At 33.8% G+C, this 11,705-nt stretch overlaps 2 protein-coding genes and 2 pseudogenes across 5 annotated transcripts; 3 read left to right on the forward strand and 1 right to left on the reverse strand.

The window, feature by feature from the left end:
- Positions 1–454: 454 nt before the first annotated feature.
- LOC104724434 (cystinosin homolog) lies at positions 455–2,840 on the forward strand. The gene is given in 9 exon segments (XM_087475892.1): positions 455–1,209; positions 1,306–1,438; positions 1,602–1,691; positions 1,818–1,942; positions 2,044–2,086; positions 2,172–2,289; positions 2,380–2,429; positions 2,520–2,630; positions 2,632–2,840. Coding segments are annotated over 9 exon segments (1,005 nt in total). The 5' UTR covers positions 455–949; the 3' UTR covers positions 2,707–2,840.
- A 2,038-nt stretch (positions 2,841–4,878) lies between these two features.
- Positions 4,879–6,555, forward strand: LOC104728412 (F-box/kelch-repeat protein At3g27150 pseudogene; annotated as a pseudogene). 2 transcript variants are annotated; one of them, XR_015572800.1, is made up of 2 exons: positions 4,879–5,012; positions 5,202–6,555. The product of XR_015572800.1 is annotated as an F-box/kelch-repeat protein At3g27150 pseudogene, transcript variant X1 (transcript). The 2 variants fall into 2 exon arrangements; XR_015572801.1 differs by having other exon boundaries at positions 4,935–5,012; positions 5,209–6,555.
- An 814-nt stretch (positions 6,556–7,369) lies between these two features.
- Positions 7,370–8,582, forward strand: LOC104724435 (uncharacterized). The gene has a single exon (XM_010442925.3). The coding sequence runs from the start codon at positions 7,738–7,740 to the stop codon at positions 8,386–8,388; it is 651 nt and encodes a 216-aa protein (XP_010441227.1). The 5' UTR covers positions 7,370–7,737; the 3' UTR covers positions 8,389–8,582.
- Positions 8,583–8,780: 198 nt separating this feature from the next.
- On the reverse strand, positions 8,781–11,146 carry LOC104724436 (uncharacterized; annotated as a pseudogene). Its single transcript, XR_015572802.1, has 5 exons — positions 10,526–11,146; positions 9,531–10,183; positions 9,382–9,453; positions 9,246–9,294; positions 8,781–9,149 (listed from the first exon to the last, which is right to left on the reverse strand). The product of XR_015572802.1 is annotated as an uncharacterized LOC104724436 (transcript).
- Between the last annotated feature and the right edge of the window lie 559 nt (positions 11,147–11,705).

Below are 11,705 nucleotides of genomic sequence, written 5' to 3' on the forward strand. Positions count from 1 at the left end.
ATAAAAGCTTACACAAACTATTTTTATACGTATTATAAAAAGATATCATCAACGATCGTGGACTAATTTTCCTCCTCCCCCGGACTTTCTAATTAGTTTTAGCAATAAATTATTATACAAACAAAAAAGAAACAAATGTTAAATACTTAAAATCGCAAAATTAGGATAATCGAGTGACCACGGGCGTCGTACAAGTACAACAGCCGCCGGTTGAAAACAAAGAACGAACGTACGCAACCACCACAAAGAACGTCAGAGTCAATCGGATAAAAGGCTCTCTCATCTCATTAAAAATCAAATGCTGTACCCTTCACGCTAAGATCGTGGAATCTTATAGAACACTACCGCCGTGACACGTCATTATCGAGTGACCCATCATTTTTGCAACAGTTTCAATTTCTGTCTGTATTTCTAGTATTTTAAAAAGGCACGTCTTAAGTCGTCATCAACTCCCATAACCAAATTTAAGAAAAAAAAGATTCGAAACTTTTGTGAGTTTTTTTTTACATTACTTGTTTAGTTAAGCAAAAAAAAAAAAATTCTGGAGTTTTGCGATATCGGTGTTGCCAATTTATGTAAAGCTTTTCAGTTTTCATCCAAAACCCAAAACGTCTTCGGAGCTTTGCCAAAATAAAGAGGTTTACATGAATTATCGAAGCACCACCAGACAAACATTTTAGTACTAATTAGTTGAATTAGGAATGTAGCCATAAAGATGGTCAGGTTCAGAGAGAGACAGAGAGAGATAAGATAAGGATCTCTGTCTCATTTAAAAATCAATTGCTTTTTACGCCATTCACATGATAAGATCCTTGGAACAAACACTTACCATAAATATTTTAAGACAAGTCATCATTAAATTCCAAATCAAAATCATGTGGCCCGTAACTTAAGGCCGTGCCCACCAAACAATTATACACACTACTCCTGTTGTGTTTTTTTTTTTAGCATGCTCGCCGACAAAAAAAGAATAAAAATAAATAAAGTAAGAAGGCTCTTCTTCTTCATCGTCTTCGTTTCTTCATCCTCGTCAACTCTTTTTTTTTATAAAAAACAGATCGATTTGACTTTTTTTTCGGAGAAAAAAAAAATGGCGTCGTGGAATTCGATTCCGCTGGAGATCTTGTACGAGATCGTTGGATGGATCGCTTTTGCTTCGTGGTCTTTTAGCTTTTACCCACAGCTTGTTTTAAATTTCCGCAGAAAAAGGTAAATTCATCTCTCTCTCTCTCTATTTATTATTATTTCGAAATCGAAATTGATGAATCTTTTGTTGTGTTGTTTTCGGGGGGAAATGGAAAAAAGTGTGGTTGGATTAAACTTCGACTTCGCGATGTTGAATCTGACAAAGCACTCATCGTATATGATATACAACGTCTCCCTCTACTTTAGCCCTGTTATTCAGAAACAGTACTTTGATACCTATGGCGATAAAGAGGTAAAACTCTTTCTCCTGTTATTTCTTGTTTTGGTTCTTTGTGACTCCTATGCCTTAGATTATTGTAAATGAATGGGTATGGTTATGAGGATAGTTTTTGGGGGTGGGGGGGAAGAAAATGGGATGAGCGGTTTATGTTTTGGTTTTGGCGTATTTTTTTCAGATGATACCTGTGGCTGCAAATGATGTTGCATTCTCACTCCATGCAGTTGTTATGACAGCAGCTACTCTGTTCCAGATCTTTATCTATGAAGTGAGTTAATCAAGTTTTTGTTTTGTCTCTTTTACCTTGTAAAATGTGTTCTGTTTTTTTTTTTTTTTTTTTTTTTCTGATGGTTTCTAGTGTTTTACTCTCTCTCTCTCTCTCTCTCTCTCTCAGCGTGGACCTCAAAAAATATCCAAACTTGCTACAGGTATTGTGGTTGCTGTGTGGGCATTCGCAGCCATCTGTTTTTTCATAGCATTACCTACTCAGTCTTGGCTCTGGCTTATCTCCCTCTTCAAGTAAGTTGTTTCGCTGAGCCTTTTATGAACCATTTCGTTTGATGGTAATACATATATGACACTTTTGATGATAATTTGGATATGGTTTCATTGTTATATAGCTCGATTCAAGTCGCCATGACATGCGTCAAGTACATTCCACAGGTCTAAAACAAATAAGTTTTTTTTCTTTTTGTTGTAATCTGTTGTAGTACTCAGATTGTGATGAGATTCATGTGTTCCTTCTCAGGCAAAGATGAACTTTACTAGGAAGAGCACAGTTGGGTGGAGCATCGGGAATATTCTTCTTGATTTTGGTGGAGGAGTCGCTAACTATCTGCAAATGGTTGTACAATCTATTGACCAACGTAAAAAATCTCTTCTCCTTCACATCAGTTGCTTTTTGTTTGCTCTGGTAATAACAGTTAACTAAAATTCCATTGTTTGTTTTCTTCCAGATTCTTGGGTGAATTTTTATGGGAACCTTGGAAAGACTCTTCTATCACTTGTATGAACAATGTTTTGGTTTTCTTTTTGCAATTCTATTTCTGAATGTATACTCTGTTTCTAATATTCTCAATATTTTTTTTTTCTGCAGATCACAATATTTTTTGATCTCATCTTCATGCTTCAACACTATGTGTTATACCCAGAGAAGGAAGCCTCAAAATCTCTGGAAAGTGGTCAGGAATCAAACGAACCTCTCATTTGACTCTTCTCATGAACATTTAAAAGATCAGAGAATCGAAGTCATTAGTTTCAGCCTTCCCTCTGTATATGTTTAATTCACAAGGAAGAACACCTGAAACTCGTAGTCTATTTATCCCATGTATTTGTCTTAGTATCATTTTCATGTATCATTATCATATAAACAAGGAATGTAAACAATACGACAATGGTAAATCTTGGTTTTTCTTTATGGACGAGCCAATCTGGCACCCAGTTGCTTAGAGCACAAATGTACAATTCATAACCCATAACAGTGTATCTAGTATCTACTAATAGTTTTAGGCATGGTATACAGGAGTTATCTATCTATGCAAGATCTAACTTAAGCCTCTACTGTTCCGAGAGGTAACAACGTAAAGTTCATTGATAATGATTGGTTATTACCTGATACACTTAACGCAGGACAGTATATATGAGGTGGAATGCACAAGGGTACATTAAAGATCTGAGAGACTTGTAAATAGCTAAAGCATACGAATATTTGTTGGTTTTCAGGATTTTAAATAAGAATGCAAAGAAAACAAACTATTAAACTTATAGAGTAAGATCAAAACATTGAGACATAGGGTATTTAAGAGATCAATGACTAATGAAAAAACGAAATTTGGAATTCACTAATTAAAGACCGTTCTAGAACATGAACAGAAGAATATACTAGTCCTCTTTCAAGGTATTAGAAACTAAACTTGACTATAGTTTGCTAAACTTTCATTTGTAACCTCCTAGCCAAATTTGTATTACAATCAAGTTCATTATGTTCACAATGCGTCCCAACATTAACTTTCGGAGGCTAGAAATACATTGCTCAATTCACAATCATTCAGGCATTCTATCAAACACTTTTGAGTTTTGATTCATAGAAAAACCTAAAATCTAGAACAAGGTGATCAGTCCTATTCTAGCATTAAGATCATGAGAATCAAAGACCCCAAAGATTAAGAATTCCAAACAACAATTAAAATATCAATTCATTAAATCTCCTAATTAGAATCCTAAAATCCAGTAAAGAGACTAGTGACACATATTGAATTGAACAACACAAAGAGATGAAGAAGACAAAATGATTAATGAAATAAAAAGCAAAAAGGATCAATCTCCAAATACCCCAAATGTGGCTTACAAAAGATCTCAAGAAACTCCAAAAACTAAGAAAAAAAATAGAATGTGTCCTGCTAAATAGGTTTTTGGAGAATTTGTACTTTTATTAAAATAAAATAAATAAAATAAAAATAAAAATAGAAAATTTAAGGAAAAAAAAAGGTGTTTGGATCGTAGGCAAAAGGACATTAGATTTCACCAGACTTCTCCAAACTTCAGCAGATTTGTCTATAGACTTCACCAGATTCACCAGAGTTCAACAGACTTGTCTACAACCTTCACCATACTTCAGCAGACTTGTCTACAAACTTTAATAGACTTGTCTACAAACTTCACCAGACTTCAGTAGACTTTTCCACATACTTCACCAGACTTTTCCACAATTTTCCAGACTTTAGGAGACTTGTCTACATACTTCACCAGATTTCTCCAAACTTCATGATTTAGTTCAACTGTGGAGATGTCTAAAAGTCACTTCTTGTTTCTTTACTCCGGTTAAGCTCGAATCCAACCAAAAGACTCCAAATCCAGCACATCGTATCCACACCTAATCACAACTCAAGAAAAAACCGAAAAGACACAAAAAACAAACAAAAATGCGAAAAATGACTCAAAATGAATACTAGACGAAGGACAAAAGACACCAAAAACACAATATATCATATAGAACATGGAAATATTTTAAAAGTAAGCAACTTAGGTGAAATTGAAAATAAAAACATAGTATAACTTTTTTAAAGCTTATGTCAACTCAATAACTTGACAAAAAAATACCAGTCAATACTGTAAATTTGACTATGGTAGAGAGTTTAATAAAAATGTATCAAAGCAGACTAAGCAGTTAAAGTTATAAAAGTATTTATCAATTGTGTTGTATGGAAGATGGTTAATTAGATCATTTGACTAAAAATAACAATTCACTAAAAATTACCAAAAAAAAAAATGAAAAGTAATTCTTCATTACAAATTACCAAAAAATATCAGTCAAACTGTAAATTGACTAATATTTTATGGTAGAAATTAATTTAAATAAAAACCTAACAAAATAGTCAAAGTTATATAAAGTATCTACCAATATTGTTTTATAGAAGATGGTTAATTAGATCATTGACTACATTGTAGATTACAAGCAGGATTATACTATATATATCTTAGTAACTTTCTAGTAATTGTATTACTGCTCTGCCGCATCTTTCTAAATAACTTAGTCAAACCAAGATTTGAGTGATAGACCCAATAGAAGTCTTCTCTTTTAACTTTCAAGGTATAATTAACGTAGTAACTACTTATGTGAAACATACTCTAAATACTTAATCATCAATATCTATCTTCGCCATTGGTGCTTTCCTATTAGAATACTAATAAAATATCTTATATAATAATGCATTCATTTTCATATTATTAATTGACAATTTTATTTATGTATATGTTTTTTTCTTTTTGTGACTTGGAGTCTACAGCACAAGATGTCAAAAGACGAAGCTAAAATCCCTGAGCCGAGGAGGAGTCTGATCGTTAGCATTGAGTCCAAAATCCCTGACCTGAATATAAATTCTTGCTGTGATCTGGAAGACGAAGAAAAAGGAGAAATTCTAAATACAGTGGAGAATCAAACAAGTCTCAACGCTCAAGATGCATGCTACGGTCTTTCTAAGCTTTTGTTCGAGCTTGAGGTCGAGATCTTTGCCCGTATTTCATGTTTTCAATATTGGAAACTAAATTTTCTCAACAAGCAGTTTTCACAATTGCTACAAAGTCGTGAGATTTTTAGAGTGAGGCGAGAACGCCGATTTGTGCAACCGTGCGTGTTCATGCTTTCGAGCGGTGAAACTTGTTGGACAATGTTTGATAAAGATTTCAAAAATTTCCGACAGCTTCCAGAAGTTCCTTCTGACGATTGCTTCTTGTATGGAGATAAGGAAACCATCAGTGCAGGTACGCATTTGATAGTCACCGGAAGGGAGGTGGAGCATATTGTGGTGTGGCGATACGAGTTAGAGATAAACAAGTGGATCAAAGATACTGAAATGATCACACCGCGTGTGATGTATGCTTCTGCGAGACATGGGACCGATGCTTTTTTTGCTGGAGGGATTAAGGCAAGCGACAAGGGGAATTCTGAAGTTCTCAACGTTGCCGAAAGATACAATTCTGACACAAAAACGTGGAAAGCTATGCATATAATGAATAAGCGAAGAAAAGTCAGCTCTGGATGTTTCTTGCGTGGTAAGTTTTACGTTCTTGGTGGTCGGGACGAAAATGATGTACATCTAACTTGTGGAGAAAGTTACGATGAGATGACGGATTCATGGAAGTTGATTCCAGACATGCTCAAAGGCATGGCGTTCATGACTCCCCAATCTCCACCCCTTATTGCGGTGGCTAACGACAACCTCTACTTGCTGGAAACATGGTTGAACGAGCTATGGGTTTATGATATAGACGCAAATGCTTGGCAATATCTTGGAGTTGTGCCTGTGAAAGCAAATGCCGCTTTAGGTTGGGGAGTGGCATTTAAGTCACTTGACGATATGCTTTTGGTGATTGGAGGTTCATCTGCTCAACCGTGGAACAATACAATGTCGGTTTACACATGTCGTCCATCTCCAAAGATGGGAAAGATGGTTTGGGAGGAAAATAAACATTGTTGTGATGGTGTTCAGCTTAATCATTTTATCCGTAACTGTTGTGTGATGATTGCTTAGCAACATCTTTTGTTTCTATTCGCTTTTTTTATGTTTATGTTTTAATATTAAGTTTTGGCGATCATGACGCCAAAACATATATAAAATGATTGTTTTTTTTTTTTCTTGTTTTTTTTTTTTTTTTTTAATTTAAACATTTATGTTTATGTGGAAAAAATATATATTATTTTTTGGTTTTATAAGGTTCTTTGCATCTTATAGATTTGTTGTTCTCCTATTTGACCATAAATTGAAGTTGTTAATTTGTTAAGGAATAGTCAGTGCCAGGCTAAAGGTTAGAAGGCTCCTTAGCTTGTATATTTGGAACATTTACTTCATGCAAAACAGAGATGTTATATTGAACAACCTATTCCTGGTTTATTGTGGGAACTTAAAGGCTCGAAATAGTTTTGCTTACCAAGTAAAATTCGAAAAAAATTAACCTTCATATAATTTTTATAAAAGGCATCATTTTGAAGATCTTCAAGTATGAAAAGGAGAACACTGACATAGCCATTGTGTTATCAACTATATATCCCACAGAAGGCCGCAAGTAGAATGGAGTGTTATAGACATTAATTCTTTGATGGCTTTTTGTTTTGTAGTTTTTTTTTCTGCTCATGTCGATCTTTGTAACCTTATGTTAAAAAAAAATACGGTATGAACTTACCATTGATACAAGGAGAAAAAGAAGAACAAGAAACTCTTAAAATTTATTTTCATCCTCTTTTAAAGTATCCACACTATTTCACCGCTATTCTAGACATTTTACATTTTTACAGATTTTTTCCTAAAAATTTATATCGAAACATTAAAAACAACTGTTATTGTGTTTAATTATTTTAATTAATAAACTTAAAATCCACTAACCACTATTATAATTTGTTAACAGTTTTGAGTGGCCTAATTAAGTTTTATTTAATAGTGTCGGTTAGACAAAGAAGTATCAAATTATTTTAAAGAAGGTTTACTAAAATAAAAGATGAAACATATAAAAAGAATTTGCGTGTGGTTTGGTTCTTTCCTAATTTCTTTTTCTGCAAGAATAAGAAGATAGAAAATTTCCAATAATTGAACAGTTGAAGTTATCTCTACACAACTCATTTTGATGTGGTCCACAGCTTAATTCACTTTTAGGGATTTTGTCTTGACTTTTGACTATTCCTTGTCCCGCAAGTATATTCCTCTTCTTGTTATATCCTTCAAGCAACCTTTTTTTTTTTTTTTTTATCATTTCACATTTTCACATCTTTCCTTCTTCTTCTTCTCTTTTGTTGTAAAAGGTTTCATCAATCAACGGCAGAGATGAAGCGAGAAGGCAAGCAGCACGGCATGGTGAGGACTTACAGGGTTCTTCCTCCGTCGCTGAATCCTAGACCCGAATCGAAGCTGGTCAACCCTTTGACTTCACGCCCAACCGCTGGATTGTTTACCAAAGTGTCATCAAAGCCGACCAATCACTCCAAATTCACCGGAAAATGTGGTCAAGCAAGGTGCCTTGAGTGCCATATGCATCCCATCACCAAATCCAAAGCCAAGACTAAAGGCTCTTCTAAGGTGAGATCAAATGATGTCACCTACAAGATGCTGACTTGGCAGGTCGCTGCGGGCCGGGAGGCCAGATCCGGTTTGAAGCTTTCCGGTTTCTCGGCGACCGGAATCCTTGATCTTATGTCTGATGATTACGGTTATGATCATGATTATGACTATGATGAAGAAGATGAAGAAGATGAAGAAGAAGATGATGAAAACAGAGGAGGTGTTGTAGAAGAAATTGTGAAAATACAGAGTGATGATAATGATGATGATGGTGAAACAGAAGAAGATGGATCACATGATGATGATGAAGAAGGAAGGATGAGTTTTTGTGATGTGGGGATGATGATGATGATGATGGAACATGTGGAAGAATTTGATGACGAAGGATGGTGTTTGGTTGAAGAAATGATGACTTGACTGATGATCTCTTTGATTGATTATCCCCCAATGATTGTCTTTGCTTTTGCTTTTGTAAATTTTATCATTTTTAATAACTTTGGGGATGAATGATTGATGATTCTATCTATGTAAATGTGATTTGGTTTCTTTAAATCAAAAACTTTGATTTATAATTGTAATTTATGTAAAGTTGAAACCTTTTTTCTCAACAACTCATTTCCACTCCAAATCAGACCAAAGGCTCCAGCAACTATAATTTCTTTATCATAATTTTATAACCATAATTTATGTAAAGTTCATACCTTTGCTGAAGAACTCATCCCATTGTAAATCAGAATTAAGGTTCCTGCAGTCACATCTCATTGAACAGCAATATAAACTAAACATATCGAATCAATTAGCATATAAGATAATGAAAGGAGAAAGTTTTGTCATTGAAGATGAAGACATACATACATACAACAAAAGGTTCAAAAAGATACAATAATAGAAAAAAAAAATAATAAAAAAAAACAAACCTTCTTCAGCTATTCGGTTTTATTTGCTACTGTGCACTCAAAGATTCTTTTCTTTTTTCTTACCATACACGAATCCGAGGACAGATCTTTCTAAAAGATTTGAAAGCCAACAGAGAAGGTTCAATCTTTCTATTTGCAAAGTGTTCTCAGATGTTCCTCTTCTTTGTTTTTGGTGTTTTTACCTTTTTCTTGCTACTTCTGTTTCCTCACCATCTCAGGTTTAAAGCAAAGCCATAGAAACGGTTTCTTACCTGTCTTTCTCTGAAAAAAAATAACGCAGCTAATGTTAGTCTTTACATGAGTAATAGAAATGAGAAATGTCTTCTTCTCACAACTTGTTGAAATCGAAGTCTTTACCTTCTTCTTAGTCGGGGTTTGATCTTCAGTTTTAGCTCCCATCAAACAGCTACATCATGACAACAGTATACATTAGGACAAGAACATCAAACCAAATGCACATTGATTCAAGAAGAAAAAAACAAATCAGTCTTACCTCAAGAAACCAAATCTGGGACTAACTGGTTTTTCGTTTTTCTTTGGCGAACTACGAGTTATCGGTTTTTCACTGCGAAATTACACAATATAAAGCAATCAGATGGATGACAAGTTTCTAAAGAAAACAATCAAAGCTCCTTTTGTTACCTTATTTCCTGTGAGAAAACAATCTCCATTGCTTTATCCGTAGTTTCTGATGTCTCCATAGAAAATCTAAACACCGATGAGTTCTTGGTTACGGATCTTCTCTCTTCTGCTTTCTCTCCAACCAAACTGCTATTTTTCAACAACTCTGCATCATTCTCTTTCTCTTTATCATCATGAACAACTTGCAAACCATCTGCAACCACTGGTTTAACTAACAAGTTATCCATTTCAGCGTCTTCTTGTTCTAAAACCGCAACACTTTTTCTTTCGGGCTCGTCATCTTTCTCAACACTCAACACCAACTCTTCTTCACTAATCATGACTAACTCAGTTGCATCACTCTCTTCTCCCTTAACCTCATCCTTAGTCAAAGTCTCCAAAGTGTTAAGCAACACCACAACACTTTCTGGTTCTTGTTTAGGGTCAGATTCAAATGATTCATCCGCAGCTTTTGCTTTCTTTGCTTCGGCTATTCTCTTGTAATGAGCTTCAAAGAAAGCTTTCTTCTGAGCAACAGATCCAGGCTGAGAGAACTTCTCGGCTTCATCAACATACTTCTTATGCGAAAAACTTGACCATCTCCCCCATTCAAGATTCTCAGTCACAAACCTTCCAAATGAAACTGATTGACTAAGCGCATGAATTGGATTATCCTGCAAAATCCAACAAAAACAAAAGTCAGAATCTTAACAAACTCAAACCAAAGTTATAAACTTTCTGGTAAAATCCAACTGTTCCTAATCAAATCATTAGCTCAAAACTCAAACCAAAGTTAGAAACTTTCTGGTGAATCCAACTGTTTCTAATCAAAATCATTAGCTCAAAACTCAAACCCAATTCAGATGCTTTTAACAAAATCAACCCCAAGATTCATATCCATCATTCCAACCTTAAAGTTTAAAACTTTACAATCTGGATCGCCCAATAGAAACCATGAAACATTCGAAATTGGGAGGAATCAAATTGATGATAGAAACAAATGGGAAACTACAAACCTCATGAGATTCATGACGAGAAGGAGGAGCAGCGAACGAGTAGGAATGTTGAAATAGAACAGCAGATTCACCCATTATTGCCCCCACAAACCTCAATATCGAAACTTTCTTCTTTGGAAAGAAAAAAAAAAAAAAATCTCTCTCAAGTCTCAACCAAAGGAAGAAATAAATAAAAATTGAAGCTTTGTTTTTTGTTTTGGGGTTTCTCACCTAAACGGCTATACAAAGAATTTTTCGAAATTTAAAAACAAAATTTTTGTTTTTATTTGTCAGCCTTTGTAAACAACACAACACATGTTTTAGGGGAATTTTGTTGAGATCTGGGTCCCACAAAATTATAAAAGTTTGAAACACAAAAATTATAAAAGTTTGAAACGTTAGTACTCAGAATTTTTTTTAAATTTATTTGGAAACTTTGATAGAAAATTTTGAGAAAATTGAGGATAAATTATATGTAACAAAGGAGTCTAACAAGAATGAATTATTTTTTCTGTTTTAGTTGTTGATATGAAGTGGCTGAGAATTGAAACGAAAAAAAAAAAAAACGAAATTTTTGTGGTGATAAATTATTAAATTGCGAAATGTGTTTTGGAGAAAAGAAAAAGAAAAACTCTGTAATCTAAACTGAAGTCTGAGTAGTTTTTAGATATATCTACGCGTTTTACAACTAATTTAGTTTTCTTTACTAAAAAAATATGTGATGTTCTAGAAATATATATATATTTTTTAATTCTTAGATGCTTAGATTTGATTTTTCTTCAAAATAATTTAAATCTGATTTTTTTTTTTTTTTTTCATTTGACAACCATGATATGTCATGATATGTAATTTACACTTTAGGGTGAGAATCAAATAAAGTTAAAAGAAATAGTTATAAAATAAAAATAAAAAAAAGAGACAAAAGATGATTGATTAGTAACTGAGTAGTAGTAAGTGAATGTGATTAACGTTGGTGTGCTTTTGTAACTCCAAATAAAACAGCTTTGAATTACACAAACAAGTGAAGTTGTTAGAACACATTATTACACTTTCTCAACCATCACACAGAAAGCAACTACTTTTCTTCCTTTGCATCCGACAGTAATTAAACATATAGATAAAATTTCCAGATTGAAAACTTGGAATTAAGTTATATATACATTATAGAGCTTCTGCAATGTTTCTACTTACATTGTTAAAA

This window comes from Camelina sativa, chromosome 11 (genome assembly GCF_030686135.1).
Source record: "Camelina sativa cultivar CO46 ecotype springtype chromosome 11, ASM3068613v1".
Taxonomy (NCBI): domain Eukaryota; kingdom Viridiplantae; phylum Streptophyta; class Magnoliopsida; order Brassicales; family Brassicaceae; genus Camelina; species Camelina sativa.